General features: G+C 37.7%; 1 protein-coding gene across 4 annotated transcripts in view; it reads left to right on the top strand.

Moving 5' to 3' along the window:
* The window catches only part of PARD3B (par-3 family cell polarity regulator beta), a gene marked incomplete at its 3' end in the record, with an annotated part of 1,052,967 nt that overhangs the window by 788,572 nt on the left and 239,473 nt on the right, over positions 1-24,922 (top strand). For all 4 annotated transcript variants that reach the window (XM_079710158.1, XM_079710159.1, XM_079710156.1 and 1 more), the window contains one exon: positions 24,355-24,465. In XM_079710158.1, the coding sequence (XP_079566284.1) occupies positions 24,355-24,465 (111 nt within the window). The remainder of the gene's footprint in view (positions 1-24,354; positions 24,466-24,922) is intronic.

The following is a 24,922-nucleotide window of genomic DNA, read 5'->3' as shown; positions in this document are numbered from 1 at the left end:
TCTTCATCCAATATGACTGGTGTGTTGAGAGAGAGAGGAAATTTGACCACAGATACACACAGCAGGAATACCCCATGATGACAAAGGAAGAAGATAGTCATCTATAGGCCAATAAGAGAGGCCCCAGAAGAAACTGACTTTGCTGACACATTAATCTCAGACTTTTAGCTTCCAGAATTGTGAGAAAATTAATTTCTGTTGTTTAAGCCTCCTAGTATATGGTGCTTTGTTATGACAGTCCTAGCAAATGAATACAATGTATAATTAATATAAAAATTATTAATGAGATAGTTTGCATTTTCTATACCAAGTCCTTGAAATATATTGTATATTTTACACTTACATCCCATCTCAGTTTAGACTAGTCACATTTCAAGTGCCCAGTAACCATATGTGACTAGTGGTGACTTCAGTGGTCAGTGTTGGTACAAATAATGTGTACTATGAGAGTCTTGATGATGGGGAAAAAGTGAAATGAGAAGGCCAGGAAGCTAAAGAGAGGTTTAGTGGCAAAAGAGAAAGGAGACAGTTTCTGGGGGTTTGTTTGTTTGTTTTTCCATTTAAAATTAACATAACCACATTACAGAAAATTTGGGGAAAATAAAAAAGAGAAAAGATACCCTCTTCCCCATAATCCCATACCTATAACAAAACCACCTTAATTATTTTTCTTTAGGCTTTCATCCTATCCGTTGCCTTATTTTGCACATAATCTTATTTCCTGCTTTTATTTAGTATGATATCATAGCCAAATTTACACACTGCTACAGTCCTCACATCCATCATTTTTAAATGGCTGTGTAATATTCCATCAAGTGGTGGCACCAGAATTTAATTAGTATCCTTTAGTTTGACAGTGTTTAGTGTGTGCAAAGAAAGTAGATTAAAAGTGTAAAAGTAAAAAGAACCAGACCAAGAATAGTTTTAGAGAAGAATTTCTTCTAATTCTTCAAAAGTTGGGCAGATCACCAGACATGAGCACAAAACACGAAGAAGACTGAGCATAGATGATAAGTAGTTTTTTTTTTTATAATGAAGTAAAATTTAAATTAATGTGATACATTTAATTATACACAAAAATGTAATGGCCCTTTATGGTAATTAGACATAAATAGTAAATGTTGACATAGGCAATCCCGTAATATAATTAGGGATTCCTTTACATGGCCAAACAGAATTTTCAGATTTCCTCCTCTCTCAGTTTTCTCATACTTATAATCAGTTTCAATGTCAAGTATCAGCCTAGTGCTGGTCTTATCCAGCTGTACTGGGTCATATTTTCCTCAGAATGAAACCTCTTGCATGTATTTCTTAGAAACTATTAGTTAACACTCACAGTGGGCAAAGTACTGTGAAATACAACGTAAGAGACACTGATCATTGAGATATATTCCTGATTTCAAGTGACCTTCAAAATGAATAGCTCACATATTCGTTTACTCATTCGTTCATTTATTTGAGAGAGTAATACAAAATAAGGCTAAAGAAGTGAATTGGGGAAAGGTTGAAAAGAGCCTTCCATGCAGGGTTGAGGGTTTGAACTTGATTTCAGAGGCAATAGGGAGCCAGCAGAGCTCGTGGAGCAAAGGCTTCAGGGCTCATTCGTGTTTATAAATGTTCTTAGTACAGACTCGCTGAGGACTGTGGGGAGAATGGACTAGAACAGGAGAGATTTGTGGCAAGACACCCAGTTAGTAGGAGACTGATGGGAAAGTCTGGAGGCAAGGAGATAAGGGCCGGACAGAAGGCACTGGCAGAGGGAGGGAAGGAGAAAGAAAGAATTCCTAAGTGTGTAATTTAGGAGATTGGTGATACGCTGTGGTGGGCGACAGAGGAGGAGGAGAGGCTCAGAGAGAAAGCTAGTAAATTCTTTCACTGGAATTTGAGGAGCATCTGGACACACTGGTGGAGAGGTCTTGTTTCAGGTACTTGACTGAAAGGGAGACGGGGAGAAAGAAGACCTTCTCGACATGAAGGAGGAAAAGGCAGAAACATAAGCATGCCAAGAGAGCTTGCCCTGTCAGCAGTGAGAGAGTTTGAAGTATAGGGTGCTGGGCTGCAGCCGATTTACAGAGTAAGATCTGTGCATGTACCACAGGAGTCCTCTGTGACCTTAGCAAGGGGAGTCTGAGAAAGTTCACTGAGGTAAAACCCAGAGATTATAACAGAGGCTTCCTGACTGTTTTCGTTGTACCGGACGCTGTTCCAAGCCCTTATACCTATATTATCTCATTTAACTTTTTCTAATCCTCTGATGTATTTTCTATAGTTATCTCCACTTTACAGAAGAGAAAGCAGGTTTGGAGGGCTGAGTAACACGGAAGGCCCCCAGATAACTAGAGGTGGCTGGGGATCGAAGCAGGCCAGGTCCACAGCCCACGCACGTCCTCACCACACTGAGGATTGAGTTGGAGAACACGTGGGAGGTGCGGAAGCAGAGAAAGCAAGATTTGGTGAGGTTGGGCCACAGAAGCTGGGGGAGCATTACCATCCCAGCAACATGAGAGACACTTGGGCGGTATTGATGTCTGAGACCTGGGGAGGCCCAAGCAAAGCAAGAGTAGAGAGAACTGGCTACACGAGGTACTGGGAGAGGCCGGGGACAGATGGAGGGTCCGCTTGGGTGGCCCGCCCGTGGCTGTAGGTAAATCTAAGGGCGATGGCAGGGACTTTAAGGGAAATCGTGGCTGATGCATTCAAGTACCACATTGCAGCTGAGAAGGAAGTGGTAGGCACAGAGTTTGATGACAGCATAAAATTTGGAATCACTGCCACAGGGAATGTAAATGACAGCTGAGGAGGGGGAAGTGCAATCAGTACTGAGCAGTTCCAAGGCAGGAGGGAATGAACTGGCGGTGGGTATGGGTCTGTCGCTTTCCGGGTGTGGTGGAGAGCCTGGGGGAACAGGCGTGAATTCCTGAGAGGCCTGGAGGCAAGTAGATGTCTGCAGTGGGAATGGAGAGGAGGTCTGTTTTCTCTTTTGTTTTATTCTTTCATAAGTCTGGAAGTAGCTCTGTAAATAGGAAAGTAGAGGCAGGAAAATGCTGGAACAACCTCCAGGCCCAGAGGTGAAAATAATAGCTAATATTAATTGAGCACTTAGGATCATTGGACCTTTTCTGTACCCTTTACAGCAAGCCTATGAAGCAAGGACACTATAAGGGTTAACTGGGAGAATTCACAGCTCCCATTTGTGAGGGCCACAAGCAAAGCCAAGTTTCAGTTAGGAGAAAAAAGCTGTGCGAAAAGTTTCAGTGAAGAGATAAGAAATTGTAATTTTAGAATTAGAAGAACAAATATAGCGGATAGTCCAGAGGTCAGTGTTTCCCATACTTCTGGAACGAGGCCTCACCTAGGGTTCCTGGTAAAATACAGATTCTCATTCTGGAGACTCTGTTTCAAAGTTTGTGTGGGTCCTAGAATCAATTTTTAATAAGCTCTTCATGATTATATTATATTCATGATTATATATATAATAGAAGTTTGGAAAAACACTACCAGGGTGTGACTGCCTGGGTTAAGAGTGAGATCAGCAGAAGAGGCTGCCCAAGGTGAGGATGGGATGGAAGGGAGAGAAGAGAAAGAACCAGTACCTGTGTGAGCCCGAAAGGGGGTCATGGGGGATCCTCAGTGCTGTGCTCAGAGAGAAGGGACTCCAAGTCTCTGATTTGTCAGAACCCTGCAGGGTACTAAGGACTTGTCCCCACTCCCAGCCAACTCCAGTGGCCAGGTGGGGTCGCCTGGCTCACGTCTTTCACAGAGGACATGAGAACCCACAGGACTTTGGGTCCCTCTAATCAGTTTGACCTCAAGGCCAGGCATCACAATGGTGTAATTCAATTTTAGAAGTAGAACATGTCCTCATCTGAATCCTTACCTCACCATCCCCACTCCCCCCCAAAACAACTTATACCTACTTGCAGACATCTAAAATCCCTTGCTAAAGGATCAACGGTATACCATTCTTTTACAGTTTTAACAGATTTTAAATGCAAAAGCCAGGAAGAGAGGATGCATGGAAATTCCTTCACAGCACAGCATAACCCATCAATCAACCAGTGTGAAGGTCTTAGTGACCCAAGCAGGCAGTTTGAACAAAGAGATTGGAGCCTATTGGAGGCCCTGGAGAGAGCCACCTCCCTTAGGGAGGAGAAGTGGAAGGGCAAAAGGAGAAGGGTTTCAAACCTAAGTTTCATTTTTCTTTGTTTTTTCAAGAAGGCCCGTTTATATTCAGAATAGAGAAGCTAAATGGGAGTTCCATGCTGGGGTATTTCTGTGTTGCCAGAGATCACCCAGATGTAGCTTCCTGGGTGCAGCTTGTGAGTGCTCAGAGGGCTGGAAGGTAGCAGAAAAGAGACATGAGTTTTTTAAAACGATGAGAGGATGAGAAAATGATCTCAGGGTACTTCTAAAGCAGCTGCTGATAGACTCTAGTTAGGAGTTATCAGTGGGTCCCTTCAAAATCTTGAAGCACGAAGCCATGAAAAAAACATCCAAGGAAAGATACAGAGGAGAGTTTGAGAGGCTAAGTACTGATCCTCGTCGACTTTGAAAAATTGTAGTGAATTTGAAGCATATGAGCAACGGTTGTTCTCAAAGGATCCATAATTCAGCTAGTTCACTACAAATTCATTGAACCCCCTCTGATTTTGGTTCAAATCCTTGCCACCACCAATACTGTTAGAGGCAACCAAATGCACGGTTATAATTTACAGCTGCTATATTGACAGGCAGGCAGATCCCTCCTCCCAGAGCTTCATGGTATTGGCCTCCAGTGAACCTGAGCATTTGAAAAAATTATATTGAGTGAAACGTATATGTGCACGCTAGATCTATAGGGATGATTTTAGAATGGACCCAAACTCTAGGATTATGGTAAAGTGTAAAGTTATTTTTGGATTTGGGGTTTTTATTTTTTTTAAAGCAAACACAGAGTCTGCTTTTAACAAGTGTACTGCAAAGAGAAGATACCAACTATTATATTAGTATTTTAAAATATAATTTCACAAATGACTTCTGCATTATTCCATACCCTGTGCACTTCCTGTGTCAAATCATAGTAATTGGCAAAGAAAAAGAATGGCAGCCTCGTACATGATTTAATCAAGCAGTTATTAGACTGAGTCCTCATATTTGAATCTGTCTACTTTTAAAAAAATTATGTGTGGATGTTTATCTGCCTGTGGCATATTGTACACATAAAATTCAAAACTCAAATTTTTTCAAAATGACAGCTGTTAACATTTGCCTTTCTTCAATCCTCATCCGTCAAAATCAAGTTATCCATCCTAGATCTGCTAGTTACAGATGGCCTACATAGTAACATCCTCAAAGGGTGGTGTTCAAAGTAGATAATGCCAAAGCTTTGGAAGGTTGGATGGTTCTGTATATTTATGGTTTGCATATACTTAATCATTTATCTCCTTCCATTTTAGCCATTTCTTCGCACCTTCACCACATCTTTGTACTGTTTTAGGTTAATCCTTCCATGTGGCATTAATGCCAATGTTCCCACCTCCATTGCTTATGCTTTAGCATCACTTCCTTTTCCTTTTGAGTCTAGTAAATTACCAGCAAAGAAAGCCAAGATGGAGTGTCATGTATTAGGAAGGCAGGTAGATAAATGAACCTGTTTCTGGGAGCTTCAGAAACACATAGATAATCTACTGATTCCTATTTGGGGGGAGGTCTGCCCTTGATGATAGGAAAGAGATGAGTAAGAGGTCCAGCAAGAAATAATAGAGAGGAACAAAGCAGGATAAAGTTAACGATGTTTCCTTCTTCCCCCTTTTCTAACTATCTTCACCTTCTGCTTGTCCTTCTTTTTATTTTAAAACTGTTTATTCTGAAATAATTTTAGACTTACAGAAAAGTGAACCTTATTTGAGCTTCAACAGTTTTTCCATTCATGTTCTGTTTCTGTTTCAAGATCCAGCCCAGGATTCCACATTGCATTAGAGCTTATATCTCCTTGGTCTCCTACACTCTGCACAGTTCCTTCGTCTTTCCTTGTCTTTCATGACCTTGATGCCTTGAAGAGTATTGGTCTATTATTTTGTAGAACATCCCTCAGTTTGGGTTTGTCTGATGATTCACCATGATTAAACTAAGGTTATGTATTTTTGGCCAGACTACTACAGAAGTGATGTGCCCTTCTCAGGGGGTCCATGATGTCGAAATGTCTTATAATTAATGATGTTCATCTTGATCATATCATTAAGGTGGTGTCTTCTGGGTTCCTTCACTGCAGAGTTACTATTTTTTCCCTTTATAATTAACACATCCCTTGGGGACATATTTTGAGACTATGCAAATAATTCGGTTTCTCCTCATACTTTCACCCACTAATTTTAACATCCATCCATGGTTCCCGTCAGCAACAACTGTTACTGTGGTATTCCAATAGTCGTTTTTACTTCATTCTTTCCTTCTTCATTCACTAATTGGAATCCCTTTCTAATGAAGAGCTATCCTCTCTCCCTCCACCATTAATTTATTTATTCAGTTATTTATATCATTATAGATTCATGGATATATATTTTGTTCCAGTCCTGTTATTATTTTGTTGCTCAAATTATTCCACCTTTGGCTATTGGGAGCCCTTTCAAGGTAGCTCCTGTTCCCTTTTGATTTGCCCAAGCTTTTTTGAGAACTTTCTCTCTTTTTTTTTTTTTTGGTGCTATGAGAAGCTCTAGGATTATTTCATATTTTCCTTGCCACACCCCAAGAATCAACCACTTTCCCTTAGAGGCCTGATTCCTTTTATTACAGAATTCTATTCAGAAACCAAGATCTGGGCTCTAGGAATGCTCCTTGCTGGAGTATCACTGCTTCTAGACCCTCTCAGCAGACAGAACTTGGAAATCAATCAATCAATCAATCAATCTGTATACATACTAGATTCCACACACATCTATATTTACTTTCGAGTCTGTGTATACATTAAAAAACCATGAGTTTGTGCTGATAAATCTAATTCCAATCCAACACCACAGTGTTCACTGTAGCGTTCCCCCGTCCTTATTTGTAATTACATTTTCATACTGTGAAAAGGCTATCTGTCATTATCTATAATGTATTTAATTCTTATTTCAACCCTAATATACAAAGTTGTTTCAGAATTGCTAATACTTACCCTTGTACTAACCAGTGTTTGTGTAAAATTCTTTTTTTTTTTTTTTACATATGGATGTATCTATTCTTTTTCAAATTCTTTCCCCATTTAGGTTATTACAGAATATTGAGCAGAGTTCCCTCTGCTACACAGAGGTTCTTGTTGGTGTGTATAATTCTTTTTGTCTTTATCCTTATTGTAGCCAGTCAAAATACTGTTTTCCAATGTTACTTGGGTTAGTTCTTTTATTCCCCAAGCCCTTCAATGTGCTTATGTTAATTTTTTGTAATATAATTAAGTCATGTGTTATGGTTGTATTCTTATTTGGAGTCCCTGCTACATCTTTTTTTTTTTTTTTTGTAGGAGTTTATTAATTCATTAATTTATTTTTGCTCTGTTGCGTCTCCGTTTCTGTGCGAGGGCTTTCTCTAGTTGTGGCAAGCGGGGGCCACTCTTCATCGCGGTGCGCAGGCCGCTCACTATCGCGGCCTCTCTTGTTGCGGAGCACAGGCTCCAGACGTGCAGGCTCAGTAGTTGTGGCTCACGGGCCTAGTCGCTCCGTGGCATGTGGGATCCTCCCAGACCAGGGCTTGAGCCCATGTCCCCTGAATTAGCAGGCAGATTCTCAACCACTGCGCCACCAGGGAAGCCCCCCCTGCTACATCTTGGTTGATTGTTTTTAACATACATACAGTAAAACTCACTCTTTGTTGTATGCAGTTCTAGGGGTTTTGGCAAGTGCATAGAGTCCTTATCCACAGTCATGATATACAAGAGATCCATAACCCCAACAGATCCATCTCCCCTCTACTCCTGACAATCACTGATCTGTTTTCTATCTTTATAGTTTCGCCTTTTCCAGTATGTCATAAATAAAATCAGACAATACTTTTGGATCTGGCTTCTTCCATTTAGCAAAGTGCATTTGAGATTCATCTGTGTTGTTGTGTGAGTAGTATTCCATCATGTGGATGTTGTACTTCCTTCTTAAGACATAATTTGTGATCTTTGTCTGTGTATCTAATGTTTACATTCATAGAATTGCCCAATGGGTTGATGCTTCTTGGGACTCTGAAACTGTGACTTTGAAAGTATGTTTTTCATCTTTCCTTAGCACTGAGTTTACTTCACTTCATCTTGTTTACTATGGTTATTTCCTACAACCATCAATCATTTTAACATTCCAAAGAGGGTTAGAGCCAAGCCTTAATTATTTTTGGTAAGATTGACAAGGAGAATATGGATAATTGAAATCTTCACATAATGTACAGGCCTTATAACAGCTACTTCTTCCCCCAATTACTTAAAGGTAGCAAAATTGACTCCTTTTAAGTTTTATATCCTTTCCTTTCCTTTACTCATCCTCAAGTAGAAGCACTAATGAGTCCTCAGGTGACCATAAAAATGGAAAGACAGAGAAAAAGGGGATGCACAGGCTATGGGTAATCTATATAGTGGATAAAAAGCCTCTGTGTCATTGAGAATTGATTGCACTCTAGTAAAATAGATCTGAGTAGGGATTATGTATCTTTGACTTATTTTAGATTTCCTTTTAGTGCTTAGTACTTGTTGATTCAGTGATAGACTTAATGGTCAGTTCTGAAAGTCTACCTAAAAGAATATATTCCTACTAAGAAAATATCAACCTCCCAACTCCATTGTTTCTTGCAGCTACCTATGTGCTCTTCACTACAAAGCATGGCATCCACTTGTGGCACTGAGAAAAACTTAATTGCAATAAAACAGATATTTGTAACTTATACCCATGGATAGGCACACATGGATAGTCTTTTGGGAACCTGTGAACTTCTAGAAATTATACATTCAAGTATACACACATTTTCTGGGAGGGAGGACCCTGTTTTGAATCAGATTTTCAAAACTGCAAAACAAACAAAATTAAGAACATTAACTAGAAAGATCATCTCCATGGTTCCTCTAATATTGACATGGAAAACCTGAAAGCCCTCATATCCTGTCTCCTTTAGTCTGGAAGATCTTCATTCAGTCTCAAGAAGCGTTCACTAGACTACAAATTCCTTGAGAGAAAGTGCTGAATTTTTTTAATTTGAATCTCTAGCACCTAGGACAGAGTCTGATATATAATAGGTATTGATAAATACTTCCTGAATGAATTCAATATTTTTAGGCTACTGATAGGACTTTTTAGTCTATTGATGATATAAGAGCTCTGACTAGCCTATGCTGTCTGTGACACATTTAATTAGTTTGCAGGAATCCGTATAACTTTGTCACATCAGTTAATCACCTAGTAAATCACTAGCACTAATAAATATATGCAGTATTTTTTTCTAATACTGTTTATATTTACATCACGTGCCTTCCTTTCCTAAATCCCTGTGGCCTTCATTGGTGACAGATGAGAATATATTTTTCCCTTTCTATTTGCTAATTGAGGGAGCAGAGGGTTTGAGTGATTTTGAAAAGGTCACTCCACAGTGTGAAATCTTGAAAAAAAGGGTTTTTTTTTGTTTTTTTTTAACTTTGGATATAAGCTCTAAACTGCAAAACTGTGTTATTATGCAGAATTTACTGTTCTAGTTCTGTCGATTTATAAATTCCTATAGAGGGCTTTCTGAAGAAGCATTGATAATTCATGTGTTTGCTCTTCAAAAAAATACACTTGGGCTGAGTTTTGGAAGCCTGGGTGACCTACCTCATCTACAAAGTGGTTGCCAAAAATTCCAGCCCATGATATTCTCTCTTCTCAGCCAAATAATGGTACCAACCATTGAAAAGTATCACATCTTTGTTTTGGGTATGTCCATTCTGATTCCCCTTGTTCAATATTAGTTGAAAGCTGAGCAATGAGCCTCAATCAATGAAAAGCTTGGTAAATTATATTTATTTAAGGTTGCTACAGCCATTAAAATACATATATACATACATAGATATAAATATATAGGTACTTAGATATACCAACGTTTGCAAACTGGGATCCTACAGGCTGAATTTGGCTCAAAGATACCTAACGTTTGGGCCACAAGCTATTCTTTTTAATAGTCAATATTTTAAAAATCAAGATATTTTACTCACGTAGACCAAATTTGCTAACTTTTTTTTGAAGCTGGTAGAAATCACTGGCTCATGTTTAAAACTTTCCCTATAAATCTCAAATGCTTACTTAAATTTAAGTTTCACCATAGGCTTTCCTATTTTCTAAAAATTTATTTTAATATGCTAGGTTTACGATTCAGTAGTGTTACAAAATCTGGAACCATATTCTGTCTTTGACCTGTGAAAATGTTACTGTTAACCCACATATATTCAACAAAACTGGCATTGAGCTGTTTTTCTGGGAGAAGTGATAGATTTATGCTGCTCTGTCCACACATTCTTGGCGAGTGCCCTTTTGACCACTGGCACGTATTTGTAAGACCGTCTGCATTGGTGGTGGAGCCTGTGGTTATGGACCAGGTCCAAGTTAACTGGCCCACACAGGGGAGTCAACCCATGACCTTGACCCCATTACCACAGTGTTCTAACCAGTTGAACTAAATAATTGAGTAATTGTTTCTTAGCAATCTGATCAAATCAGCTGGCATATATTAAGAGTCCGTCTGTGGACAAGGGTGAGGATGTCAATGAACAAGGGAGCTTAAGATAATGAGAAAGTTATCAAGTCCTCACATTGGTTGGCATGTTATATTTGGCCAAGTAGTCACTAAATTGGACTTTGTCATTATAGCTAATTGCATTTCTGGGCAATTGGAACTCACAAAAAGCCTAAGCTTTTATTGAGTTGGGTTCCTTTTTAGAATTCAGAATTTTGGGTGAATAATTCATAACATATGTATAAACAATTAGGGAACATAGCAAGATGGAAAGAACTTTGTACCGAATTGAGGGGGTCGAGTCCCTGTTTGGTTCTAACTACCATTGTGCCCTTAGGCACGTTACTTGACTTTCTGAGCTCTGAGCAGGATTGGATAAATATGATATCACAGATCCTTCTACCCCCAAGAGACTTTATATAACTCTACAATTTTTGAACCAGTAAGAACACTTTGCATACAAATCTCTTTATAACTACAAATGTAAATGGAGTATTTTGTCACAGATAGATAAATAATATTTCAAAAGCACTTATTGAGCAAACTTATTTTAAAAATCTATTGGTGTTTGCATAAAATCAATATATAATGCAGATCTTTCACAAGGAAATCCAATGTAAATTCAGTAAACAAAAAAATACGTAAGCCATGGTTTTATATATTACACAATAGGTTCTAATGGCATTTTACATTTTAAAGCACTTATGGATCACCTTGAAAAATTTGCCGTCTTATCAAATAATTATTTTAAATGCAAGGTATTAATGATTACTTTGGGATTATTATTCATTAATCTCCTGATTTGGGGTCCCTTAATGTGGCCCTTTTAGAACTCCCTTTCCTTCCCCTAACTTGGTAACTTTAGATTAAACATGTTAAGCTCAAGCTTTCCTAACCAAACTGTACATTTTTCTAGCTCTTCTTTCTTTTCTTTCTTACGAATTCACTCAACTATTATGTTTATAGAACTGAAATTATGGTTAGATTTATTGTTCTTTTATCCAAACTGATTCTTCCATCACTGGATTGGCTGCATTAGTGAGTCTATAGAACTCAGTAGGATGGGTCCTAGAGAGTGTTAGGACTGGTGTAAAATGAATGACAACAGCTTAGTCACACTTGAAATAATATATTGGCTTGGGTTTCCAAATAACCTTCCAAAATGAAAAACACAAATACTGTGGGTTTCTGCAGAATCAAATATAACTGTAATGTTTGTAAAAAAGATTAGTTATTGGAAGTCACTTCAATATTACATGGTGAAATTTAGAAATTCTAAACCTGGGGAGGCCAGAGGCATTAAATCCAAAGCCAAATACAGGTTGCAGATGCGCTGGGTGATGATTGCCAAGTCAGCCATCTTCTGAGTTTTGCTGTTGGTGTGCCCTGCATCGTCCATCCAAAGCCACACAAACACAGGCTGCTGGTGCATTGTAGCAGATTACGTGGCACCTCTGTCATCTGAATAAATGCATAGCTGGGCAAAAGTAAAGTTTCCAATATCATTCCTTTTATGTGATATGATCCAAAAATTGATCTGATACTTTAAAATAGCCCCAAAGATAAGAAAACACCGTCAGGTCAATTCACTGGATTGAATAGCCTACATTTCTTAAAGAAATGTTCACCAAAAATCCCATCTGGAAAGTTCTACTCACAGGCTCAGACCTTTGATTTATTTAATTATGTACTTTATAGGATGATGCCTTTAATTACATGTACACAAAATTTCTAGCATTGATTTCTTTTATTCTGTGAGAACACTGGCAGCCATTTTGAACTGTAGAATAGTATTAGGAATGTATGGGAATTATCTGTGGTATTGAAGGAAGGAAAAATTAGCCATTGGTACAGGAAAGGGAGGAACAAGAAAATAAACTTACATAACAGAATAATAGTTTCACAGTCTAGTGGACAAGCAAATAAGAGCCTGATGCTTTGGACAGACTATAAATCAATTTCTGATTTCTTTGGTCAAATTGTAAATCATCACTGTGCTAAGCTACTATGAATTTCCAGGTGAAAGCCTACTTTGTGATTGTGTGTTACTAGTAATAGCTCTTTCTGAATTACAAGTGATTAGAAAACCTTGTCAGAAATTACATTGTTCTTTGTGTGTTAACCCTGGATATATTTTCTTTATTGATGTTATATTGCTGGAGAATGAAATTATATTCATTCTTCTAAAACTGTATTAAAATCCCATGGGAATCCTATTCTTCCGGTCTTTTGTCCAGGCCCCTCTGAACAAAGGGAAACATTGTTGATTGCTCCATGGTTCTGGAGTGACTATCACTTTGCCCGATTTCTTTTGGTATAAAATGTTCTTGACCTGGAGGATGCCTATAATATTCCCTGTGCACTTCAATGAATAAATCACAACTCTATTTAAAATAATAAATTACTCCTCATTTTGTAGTTGGCAACCCTATCTTATTTATGGGTTCCAAGTTTTAAAAATAGAGAAAGCTAAGGAAAGGGAGTTTTTAGACTTTTTAAAAATAAGTACAGACCCTTGCGGGCAACACAGGTTTGAGACATTTCATGAGACTTGTGACTTTTGGCCCTAGGAGAGTCAAAGTGCAATGCAGAATTTCACTTGAGACATTCAGGGTAGATTTTTTTTTTTCCTCCCAGCCTATTCATAGTTGAGAATCAATTCAGTTTTATGGTCTACTCTTAAGGGACTTAGTGAATAAAAAGGGATATTAGTTCACTTTAAGTCTAACATAAAAATATTGAAATCTGATCCCTTGCCTTACCAACTAAGTTAGAGCTCAGATTTTTTAAATTACCTCTTTTTCCAAAAGAATGCTTCTATGAGAGAAAGGTACAGACAGGGGTATTATTATTTGAAATTGTGTTAAGGACAGAGTGAACCAATGACAAAGATGAGTTGTGTCAAGAGAACCCAGCAACTAGCTCACATTTATCTTTATTTGAAACCTAAGATTAAAGAGGTCACAATTTCTGAAACTTGAAATTAAAAGCCTAAATACAAGATAGACGTGTGTTTTCTAGATGACATCTTTCAGATTAACCATCTTTAATGACAGCTTTGGGTTTAAATTTTATTCTAGAATTTAGCCTGGTGTTTTTAAACAGAGTGTTTACACAACACGAAAGAACTGGCCACCATGAGATAGAAACCCAAGGTGACTCAGTGCCCCCATGGCATGTGATAGCCCAGTATTCATTACTTTTACCAGCTGAGTATCTGTCTGTCACCTCTTTGGTCTTGCTGTGCCTGTAGACATCCAGGGCAGTGACTAGATTGTAGCCATCACATGGAAATTAAGTTATTTGGGTGATTTATGCATTCATAAGGAGAGTATCTTCCACTTTGGAGCTTTATGGGGGGATAACATGCTGAGTTATGAGGGACCATTGCGTCCTTCTTCTAGAATAGAGGCTATGAAAAATGGAAACAATTGATATAATTCCTGAAATCCTGACCTTTAATTCAGGTCAACAGTGGTTGTTGAATTTTTATGATGCATCAGGCAAGACGAGTGAGACCATATTTGATGAATTGACTTGTATCTGTAGCATCCACTAGAGGATCTGACCCAAAGTAGGTGCTGAGCAAGCCTTTGCTGAATGAATGCATGATTGCATGTATGCATAAACAAGAGAAACACATAAAGACCCAGCCCTAGCCCTTGAGGAACTCACATTTAGGCAATGGTAAAAATAGTGCCCTACCCCAAATATAGCTGCTAGCCTCAGCACAAGCCCTCCATGACTCAGGATCCGCTCCCTGAATCCACTTTCTATCCCATCTTGGGTAAAGATAAACATGCCCACCCAAGTTAGTTTTGTTTAGTGAAAATGTTATGCACATTAAAAAAAACACATTAAGTATTCATTCTAGTGAATTGAGACAGCCTAGAAATTAACCCCCAACAATTCTCCTTATCAAAATTGCGTTTTCTTCTACAGAAGAAGGGAGGGAAAAAGTCCAAAGTTAAGAGCACTTCTACCTTTTAAGAACAGTTTCAAACTTAGTATCACTTATTAAGAATCAATATAATAGCTCCTTTCTATTGTTTAAGGCTCTCTTACCAGCTGTATTGTGCATTAATTATTTTGCTTCTTTTGTATTTGTACAATAAATGCTTGACAAAAAAATCCACCTAATTTAAGATTTTTATGGCACAATGAAAAAGTTTCCCACCCCCAGGAAAAAAAAATATTCTGTGATGTTTTCACTGTCTTTTTTTCAGGGAAAATTTTATATATTAAAAAGAAGAAGAAGAATGTGAAAAGAAAAAAAAAGCCCTAGTTATACTTTATGTGACACGCAGAAGGTTTAGAATATAGAGAACATGAAAAAACATTACATGAGCTATAGAGGGATAAAGCTGTGTGTTCTTCATTTTAAATTCCAGATAAATATGATTTCAGCTTTGATCCTACATGGACTAATTCTTTTGTCACTCCACTAATTAATTCAGCATGCTAGAGAAAAGATGCTAATTTGAGCATCAAAGAAGTGATAATTTTTTTTTTGTTTAATCAGAGTTATAAAGATAAGTTTCACTCCCATTAGACTAGGTCTGGAGCTCAATCATTTTATTCTTGTTTAGTGTAGATGAATTCCAGAGAAATCGTGCCCTGTTTCTCTTAACTTCTGAAGATGGAGCAGTAACATCCTGGATTCCCTTTAAAATGGTCCTTTGCATAATCACTATGCCAAACAAACAAAAAAAAACCCAAACAAACAAACAAAAAAACCAAAAACAAAAGCCAAACCAAACAAACACAAAAGACACGGTCATTTCTTAATACTCTTGTCCTTTTGTTCTTCCTTCCACATAATGAGTTAGGCACCATCATCTGTTCTTTCTGATAATGGACTTTATATGAAGTACACGTATGTTAATTTGTGCCCTTGGAATAAGTTGTATTTGACATTTTATTAAAGACTCTAAATGAGACCTGTTTCCACAGAGCTTTTAGTTAGCCCTCCCTGGATTTCTTTTCATTGACATGAGTCAGTGTTTCCCTTCCCAGGCAGCTTGCTGAAATGCTCCCACCTGCCAGTGAATGGACGGCAGAGATGTTTCCTGTGGGGGGAAGATTTCCTTCTGCAGGATGAGACTGTGGTCAGTCTGGAGTAAGCCGTGACAGGTTGACCTCGGGAAGGCCACGGGGGCTGGGGAACTGCCTGCAGTTGGTAGAAAAAAGTTTGGGCACAAAGTGTGACTTGGTCTCAGAACACTGTTTCCTTGGCTAGTTTTTGGGTTTCTGGGGCAAAGGAGATAGAGAAAAGGAAGGAAGGAGGATAAAGGGGATGCCATGGGCACCCAGATGAGAAGAAGTTATCTGGCTGCTGGCCGAAATCTGAATTCCCCATGTGGTCTCTTGGGATCAGTATTAGGGTTTTATGCAGGCCATCGGTTGCACTCAAGCAGCCTTCAGAGACACTTAAAGACCCACTTAAAAGTAATAAAAATAAAAAGGAAGAAGCCACATATTCTGCTGCTTTGAAATAAGTAAACATGTAATGAAAAGAAAAACCTTTCTAACTATTAAGAAAACATAAAAATGCAAAAAGATCTATTTCTTTAATGCTCCCGTTAAATATATTTCCCAGAAATCAGAAGCATTTAAGTCTGAATCACCATGGCTCTTGCCTACAATGTCTTAAAACCAGTGAGCGCGTATGAAAGCAATTATTCAAAGTTCACTGTGCTCCTGAAGAGTATTTCGTCTTCTGGAAAGCAGGGGGATGGAATAACTTAAAACCCAGTGTAGTAGTGACAGTTAATAAGCTTTTTATAGTCCCTGTGTGGATCTGAAAATCATACCTTATTAGTATCTTTATCTTTCTCACTCACTCATTCACGCTTGTTTTCATTTAACTTTAATTTCTGGCCTCTTTTCCATATTTTTTTCCTTTTTTTCTAACAAAGTGCTGCTTTAATAATCTCAGAGTCGAGTTTTCACTTACTACAAAAATGTTCAGCAAAAGTAACTGTCCAGTGGCTCACAAATTCCTTAACTGGTTCTTACAAGTCTGTCTTCCAGAGGCCCTTTTTGCTTGTTTGTTTATTTTTAGGAAGACGGGTTATTGGTGATGTGCATTTTGCTTTACTTTCTGGACCTTCTAGAATTATTTTTAATGTATTTGGTGTTTTCAAATCCATTGTGTTTCCTAGCTCCTCAGTCTGGGAAAGCAAATTAGTTCAAGGACTCCCAGCAGCTGAATTGAGCCAGAGAGCTGCTTAAGACTCTACCCAGCAGATGTTTTATCCACTTAGGCAGAAATCCTAGAATGCTACAGGACCTCCCTGCTTTTCAATCCTAAAAACAAACATCAACACGTCTGAGATCTGAAGATTCCTTGCTTTGGAATAAAGGGGAGTCATGATCACCAATTTTGGAATCACATCCTGGGAATGAGGAAAGTAGCTATTTAAGGGGAGGGGTGGGAAGGTTGACCTCAAAGGAAGTAGTAGACAAAGATATCAGTGAGGTTACACATGTTTGTTGTTTTCATATAGCTTGTCTTCATCTTGGAAACATATAAACACACCCAAAATAAGTGTCTAAACAGTATGCCAGAAATTAAAATTTTACTTGGAAATCTTATTTTTAGAGTTTCAACTCCTTGATCCACTTAGAGTTAACAAGAAAGATTTTTAAAAATGAGTTTTCCTTCAGTTACTGAAACATGAAACCACTCAGTTTCTGCTTGCGAACACCTCCTATAAAGCAAGTCCCTACCTCCTTTTGCAAGCCGTGAGGTGGACCTACAGCGTTTAAAATACGACCCTCTGTTGGGGAAAGCATACTGAGTTTTAGAGCATTCCACCTCCCTCCTGAAAAGTCATAGGCATTAACCATGGCAATAATGCATACTGTGGAAGGCTAAAAATAAAATGAGAATATTTTTTCCTTCTTCGTCAAGATTGATTTACAACAAACACAAATCTGTACATTCTTCTATCAATATTAACATAAAAGTAGGCAACGCCCTTAAGTACCAAAAAAAGGGAGGGGGGAGGGCAAGAAACTCTCTAATTGGTCAATTTTCACTGGATTTTTATCACATTCATTAACTCTTAGGTATGATGGGAACCATCTGAGGTAAACAAGTAAAGACATTTGTGACATACATTTTAGAAGCAATAGCTGAAGTGCACAAAACCATATGAGATTGCAATACACTGAGGTTAATTTCATCAGCATGTGCATATGCTAATTCAGAACCCAATTTGGAATATATCAGACAACAGAAACCTTTTATGGGTGAATTTCACAATAAACTATGGAAACATAGTCAAAGGTCTATGAACTTCTCTGCCCCCATATTTTGCTTGAGCTCTTTCAAGCTGAATAATTTATACAATGATAAGACAATATCATGTGTAGTTTAAAAGTGAACTAGTTACAGGGAGAATAAACCATTACCCAAGTCCAGAAAATATTATGACTGTGAGGTTTGTGCATTTTCACATCTGACTTCATTCTATAGATTTCTGTGTTTAATATTATTAAGTGGGTCTTGTCGCCTTTTCCAAATGCATCAATGACACCCAAAGATATTTCCTAATTGTAGAAGGAGAAATACATTGTGTTTCAAACTTTCAGCTCTCTTTGGATTCATAGCTCACCACTAATTTGGAATAAGAGTGTCTGAACTTTTCCTTGCCTGACTTTTTTAGTCCTCCTAAGCCATTGCTCAGGATTGCTTTCATACAGTCTGTGCTAAGAGGAAGAGTAATTGTTAATAATTACATAAACTGCCCAATGGGATCAAGGAGGAAAACTGTAGACAGATACTACTTAGCAGAATTAAGAAGTGAATTAAATGAGAGGCTAGATGTGGAAAAAGCTAGAGATAGAGCTACATATTTTCAATTTGAATTGTTTGTCAGGGTGCCTGGGAATCTGGGAAGGATTTGAAAGTCATCATTACCTAGAAAGTTCAAGGAAAGAAATAGAAACAAGAAAATATTTGCTGAGAAACTAGGGAATAAATACTAAGAATTGTATTAATATCTTGTATAGAAAACAATAGGATGCTAGAGCCCTGTTTAATTAACTGGATTGAAGAGTTAGAGATCTTCCTAACATTTGATGTTATTAATGGTTAAATTCCATGTTTCTAACCCATATGATATGTAGTGGCTGCTCAGTAAATGACGGAATGAATGAATCAATGTACCATTATTAAATTCTACTTCCCCAGATAGCTGTTTAGGGCTTCCCTACATAGGCAAAATAGCAACACAGGTGAGATCTGTTTCTGGTATTTTTCTGTAATGCTTTCTGAGGTTCTTTTCTACCTTGGATATTCTATTTAGTTTGATTTATTCATTTATAATGAGATTACCAAGAAATCTCATTTTTTGGATAGGAATCATTTCTCTTATACATGCGGCATCATATGAACTGATCAATTAATTACCCAGGAACTCCTCCACTTCCCCTTTATCAGTTCTATAAACAAACTAGTTTCCTCTCCTAGCTGTTTTATCCTTGTTCTCCCTTTTCCATCTGGATTTCCCGAAGGCACACTAAAATAACCGTGCTTAGAAGTGAACTTTTGATGCCTCTCCATTGACCCATCACATCCACATCACTGTCTTCTCTTCTCAACAGCCACGGATCACCCAAGCCACCATCACCTTTCACCCACACTCCTGTAGCCCTCCCCAGCCAGTTTCCTGCTTTTATGTGCTACTTTTTTACTTCAGCAACCAGGATGGTCCTATGAAGTATACATCACATTGTATCACTTCTGCTTAAAATGACTTGGTTTCTCCACTACCAAGTCTTTAAATCTACCAGTTTCCTTACTAGCTTCTCTGTTCCTTGAATCACTAAGAAATGACCTATTGTTATTCTTAGACTAAACGCTAAGTATCTCTCAGATCTATACTCCATGGACCTTACCCTTCTTTCCATCTGAATCCTGTGCAAGGACCCCCTCTGCTCTCCTCGCTTCAGATACTGGCCTTCCTTCACTGCTTGGGATTCACCAGTCACCAGGCACTTCATGCCCTCTGCATGTCCTCTTTCCTTCACCCACAAGGCTTATCTTCCATCTTTGCTTGTCTGGAATCTCTCACGCTTATCCTCTCAGTTTAAATGTCATTTTCTTCATTAAAGACTCCCCAACCAATCAATTTCCTGTTATCGTCTCTCCTGACTCCCTACATAGCACTTTTCACAACTTACATAGTCACACTTGATTGGTGACTGTCTCTGTTAGAATGTAACTTTTATGAAGGTAGGGTCTGGTTTTGTATCCCAATACAATATCAACCTACATCCAGTGCTTATGGCAATGTCTGACACAGAATAGATGCCTAATAAATATTCTTTAAAACAAATGCATGAATGAAAGAAGAAAGGAGAAACAAGCAAGCAAGCTAGTCTTCCATGAAGCTGTTTCATATAACGTCTCTGTAAAAAGGAACAGGGAGGAGATAAGGGGATATATGTATACGTATAGCTGATTCACTTTGTTATACAGCAGCAACTAACACACCATAAGGCAATTATAGTCCTATAAAGATGTTAATAAATAAATAAATAAATAAAAATAAAATGCTCTGGTTAAAAAAAAAAAGGAAGAGGAACAGGTGTTTTAAGCAAACTTATAATTCGTGAAAATCTAAATTTACATAAAGAGTATGTTGAAAGGTGATTTTTCCACTTTACAGAAAGATCCATCATAAGATTCTTTAAACAGTCTTCCCAGGTACATGGAAAGTACGATTTCATTGATTAAAACCATATGTTTGCACAGAATTCTTCAGGAAAATATCTTTTATATAAAGCAAGGTTGACCTATAAGCAATTTCCTTAAGGCATGTAGCCCAGAATGGCAAACTCTCAGATTTCCTAGGTAATAGATAATGGGAGGCCTGGAATGCAGTGGATATTTGAAACCCTAGAATGCAAAGCAGTAATTTCAACCATTTAAATCTGCATGACTTTTCTCACAAAAATAGCTAATGGCGAGATGAATCAATGTATTTGAATCTCCCCAACTCCTCTCTCTGTATGTCAGTGAAGGTAAGAATGGCTGTGAAATGACCCCCAAAGAGGCTGCCATGAAAGGAGAACACAGGCTTGCAAAATTCACTAGACTGATGCTTTTCTCCCAACTCCCCCCACCACCACTACCACCACTGATAATTAAGTTGTCTCATTGCAAAACTGGAAAATGAATTCAGTGTGTTAATAAATAAAAGGCAATTAACTTCTCTGAGTTTCAATTACCTCATCTTAACAATGTGGGAGCCCTTTTGAAGATTATTGTCTTATAAATCCATTCTTGAACCTACCCAAACTTTACAAAATAAGGTAATTGGTGGCTGCTCTCTGTCTAATAAACTAAATTTCACAGCTATTTCTGCCCTTCTTACTGGAAACTTTAATAAATGATCATGAACTTTAAATCAAAACATAATATTTATAGAATTGGTTGAATGGACTATTATTGAGGGTTCTTGCTTAGAAGAAAATGCTTAGCAGAATTTACTTACAACTAACCTTTTCTTTATCAAACATATCCCACTCTAATGGAAGAATAGTAAGCTATTCTCAAACTGCAATACAAGTGAAATATTTTAGCTGCAGGAAGGAAAAAACAATACGTTGGTTGTGGTCATAAAGATAAAGGTCGACTAGGGTATAGGTTAGTTTTATCCTTCAAAAATCAGACTACTTTCATTCAGAAAATCTGAAACCTCCAAATTTACAAGAAAATATTTGAGACATGGAGAAAAAACAACCCTAAAATCTGTAGAGATCATGGCAACACTTTTGCCTTCATCAGCTTCCTGAGGCATTATTTTACCCTCACTCCCCACAATTTTGATTTTTTTTTTGTTTCAGTATTATTATATTTAGTGACATTTTGAGGGAAAATTATTTTTCTAAGTGATGTACTAAAGTATTCTCACATAGAGGAATTTAGAGTAATAATGTTGATCCCTAAGACTCTTCTGCGTGGGTCTGAAAAGCCAAAGAATGTATTCATGGAAACACACTATTTAGATATCTCCTGCTTTGTAGGTTAAAGAGAGATCTTGAATATATTAACAAATCTGAATTATTTGAAAGTTAATGTTCTCATATTTTGTCTGTATTTTTCTCTCTTTCCTATTCTATGAATGGGATCAGTTCATTTCTTCAGTGAGAAAAAGGAATAGATTCAGAAAAGGAGGCAGGAAAAAGGAAGAAAACAGGCAAACAAAAAGAAAGGAGTTAAACGATGGAGTTAAAGCTGATGGTTGATCAACCGAGATCGCCAAACTAGACTGGATACAGCAAAAGGACTGAAGTAGGTGCAGAGGCAGGTGGAGAGATGGCAATGGGGAGAGAGGAAGTTCATGAAAGAGACTTTGCTAATTGAAATTATAATGGAAAAATATGCAGAAGAGTCAAGGCTGGGAGAGGCTTCTGAGGAAAGCAGGATGCACTCTGTACTAGGCTAACACCAAGACTATGGATGTTAGCAGTGCCATCTTCCATGTGTGATACTCAGAGCTGCCACTTGACCAATAATCTCCACTCTGGGTTGAAATGCAATCCAGAAAGAGACAAATATGTACCCATTTTTATGAAATTCTGATGAAGGCAGGAATTTCTTACAAGTTTATAATTCAGGTCCTCGTGTGAGGAGATTCTGAGTCACTGTGTGTTGGGAGGCTAGGGGAGAGGGATGGGAGCAGGGGAAGGGGGCAGTCAACAGCACATGTGTAATTTGAAAAATGTCCTCAGGTTGGATAGATGGAAGGATGGATGGATACATAGGTACATACAAAGAATCATAGATAGGATGAGTAAGCTAAAGGTATAAACACACACACACACTTAGTTAAATTTGTAGCTATCTAATAAGAAACAAGGGACACATGGGGTTTCCTTAGATTTAAGAAGAGTCTTTACCTTAACTGAAGACTATGCATGATTAAGTGACTTTTATTGCTGGTTATCAGCAGAGCATCAGTCATTTTATTTTTTCATGTATGTTAATACCAAGACTATGGGAGATTGCTTCCAAAGAAAATATCTATTGGTAAAAATGTCTATCATTTAAGAATATGTTCTACCAATAATTAATTGCTGCTTTTTTTTTTCATTTCAAATGTGCAGTTTCATTTTCTCAAAAGTGCTAAGGAAACACAATGTTCTTTTAAAGTATCATAATTGCAGGGAACCCTAGTGTACTATTGTTTGGAATGCAAATTGGTACAGCCACTATGGAAAACAACGTGGAGGTTCCTCAAAAAATTAAAACTAGAACTATCATATAATCTAGCAATCCCACTTTTAGGTGTATATCCCAAGGAGTTGAAATTAGGATCTCGCAGAGATATCTGTACTTCTAAGTTCATTGCAACATTATTCATGATAGCCAAGATATGGAAACAATCTAAGTGTCCATCAAGATGAATGGATAAAGAAGATGTGGTATATGTATACAATGAAATATTATTCAGCCATGACAAAGAAGTAAATTGTGCCATTTGTGACAACTTGGATGAATCTTGAAGGCATTATGCTAAGTGAAATAAGTCAGACAGAGAAAGACAAATAACTGTATGATGTCACTTATATGTGGAATCTAAAAAAGACAAACTCAGAGAAATAAGTAAAGTGGTGGTTATCAGGGGTTGGGAGGTAGGGAAATGGGAAATGTTGGTCAAAGGGTACAGACTTCCAGGTGTAAGATTAATAAGTTTGGGAATCTAATGTACAGCATGATGGTTATAGCTAATAACACTGTATCATGCACTTGAATGTTGCTTAGAGTTGATCTTAAATGTTCTCACCACAGAAAAGAAATGGTAACTTCATGACAGGATGGAGGTGGTACTAATACTATGGTGGTGCTTCTTTTCTAATTTATAAATGTATCAAATCAATACATTCTACACCTTAAATTTACACAGTGTTCATGTGCCAATTATATCTCATTAAAGCTGGAGGAAAAAAATAAAATCACCACTGTGCCCAGTTAACTACACTTACGCCAAACACCGAGGAGGGCTCTTAGCACACTGACTTTGGGCTGATTTGGAAAGCCTGCAGCTACATGGGAGAGTGAATGTGGCCTGAAGGAAAATGTGCAGTGTAGGAGGTGACCCACGTTCTAATCCCAGTCCTGCCCTGAACTTGTTGGGTGGTCTTGGTCAAGGCCCAAGGGCTCTCAGAGCTTTTGATTCTTCATTTTAAGATGAGAATATTGAACTAGATGTTCGGTAAAGTCCCTTGCAGCACTGTCACTATGTAATCCCATGAGTTTAATTGTCAATGTCAATGCCACCTGGAGTTCTGGAGGCCTATTTAGGAGGTTGGTCAGTGTTTAGCTATATGGGAACAACAACCTTTCAGTTCTTTAATCTCTACTGAATTAATGATTTGAAATTTTTAGTCTTTAATCACATGATTTTGTGCAGACTACACAGTCAATAGAAGGAAGGAAAGAAGGAAGAGAGGAAGAGGAGGGGACTTCAGTAACTGTATTATTTTTCTGATCTCAGCATCTTATTTTAATTCCATTTTATGTGAAATGATCTTGTATTGCTTAGAATAAAGAATTACAGTTTAATGAATTCATCTCATAAATATCTTCAATTAACCACAAAAAGAGCATAACTATCATTAACAATCATCTTCTCCATGTTTCACTAGATTTGGAAAGAAGAAAGATGATAAGGGTGGAAAGGCTGAGCAGAAAGGTCCTCTGAAGCATGGTGGCCTGAGAGAAGAGGAGCTGGAAAAAATGAAAGAAGAACGTGAGAGGTGAGTAGAAATGCTGGGCCTCTTATTTTCATGCGTGGTCTGTGTTAACTTGGTTATATCATCAGTCAACTGGAGAAATCTTATTTTAAGAAGCATAAAGGTTGACTGATACAAAAGGAGAGATACCTGATATAAATGGAATCTGCTTTTTAGGGAATTTTTATTATATTTTGAGAAGAAATTAACTTCATGTTTTTATTATATCGGTACTTATAATTCTATGATGTGCTACCCCCAGTGTTGACTATATCAATGCATATGTTCCCTATGGTTTAAATAAGGAGTTTTTTGTTTTCTGGGTTTTTTTTAATAAAAAGGTCATCTGGATATTGATGTTTAGAGCTATCAAATTTCCATAGTCTGTTCCTAATTTTTGTCAAGCTGTTGTATACCTTCTTAATTTTATTCTGCTAAGCCCATTTGGGTACTGTAATTTGAGAAGTACATGCCCTTCATT

The sequence above is a fragment of the Hyperoodon ampullatus genome, assembly GCF_949752795.1.
Source record: "Hyperoodon ampullatus genome assembly, chromosome: 8".
In the NCBI taxonomy this organism is placed as follows: domain Eukaryota; kingdom Metazoa; phylum Chordata; class Mammalia; order Artiodactyla; family Ziphiidae; genus Hyperoodon; species Hyperoodon ampullatus.
Note: the sequence above shows the minus strand (reverse complement) of the source record. Positions and strands in the feature narration are given on the sequence as shown.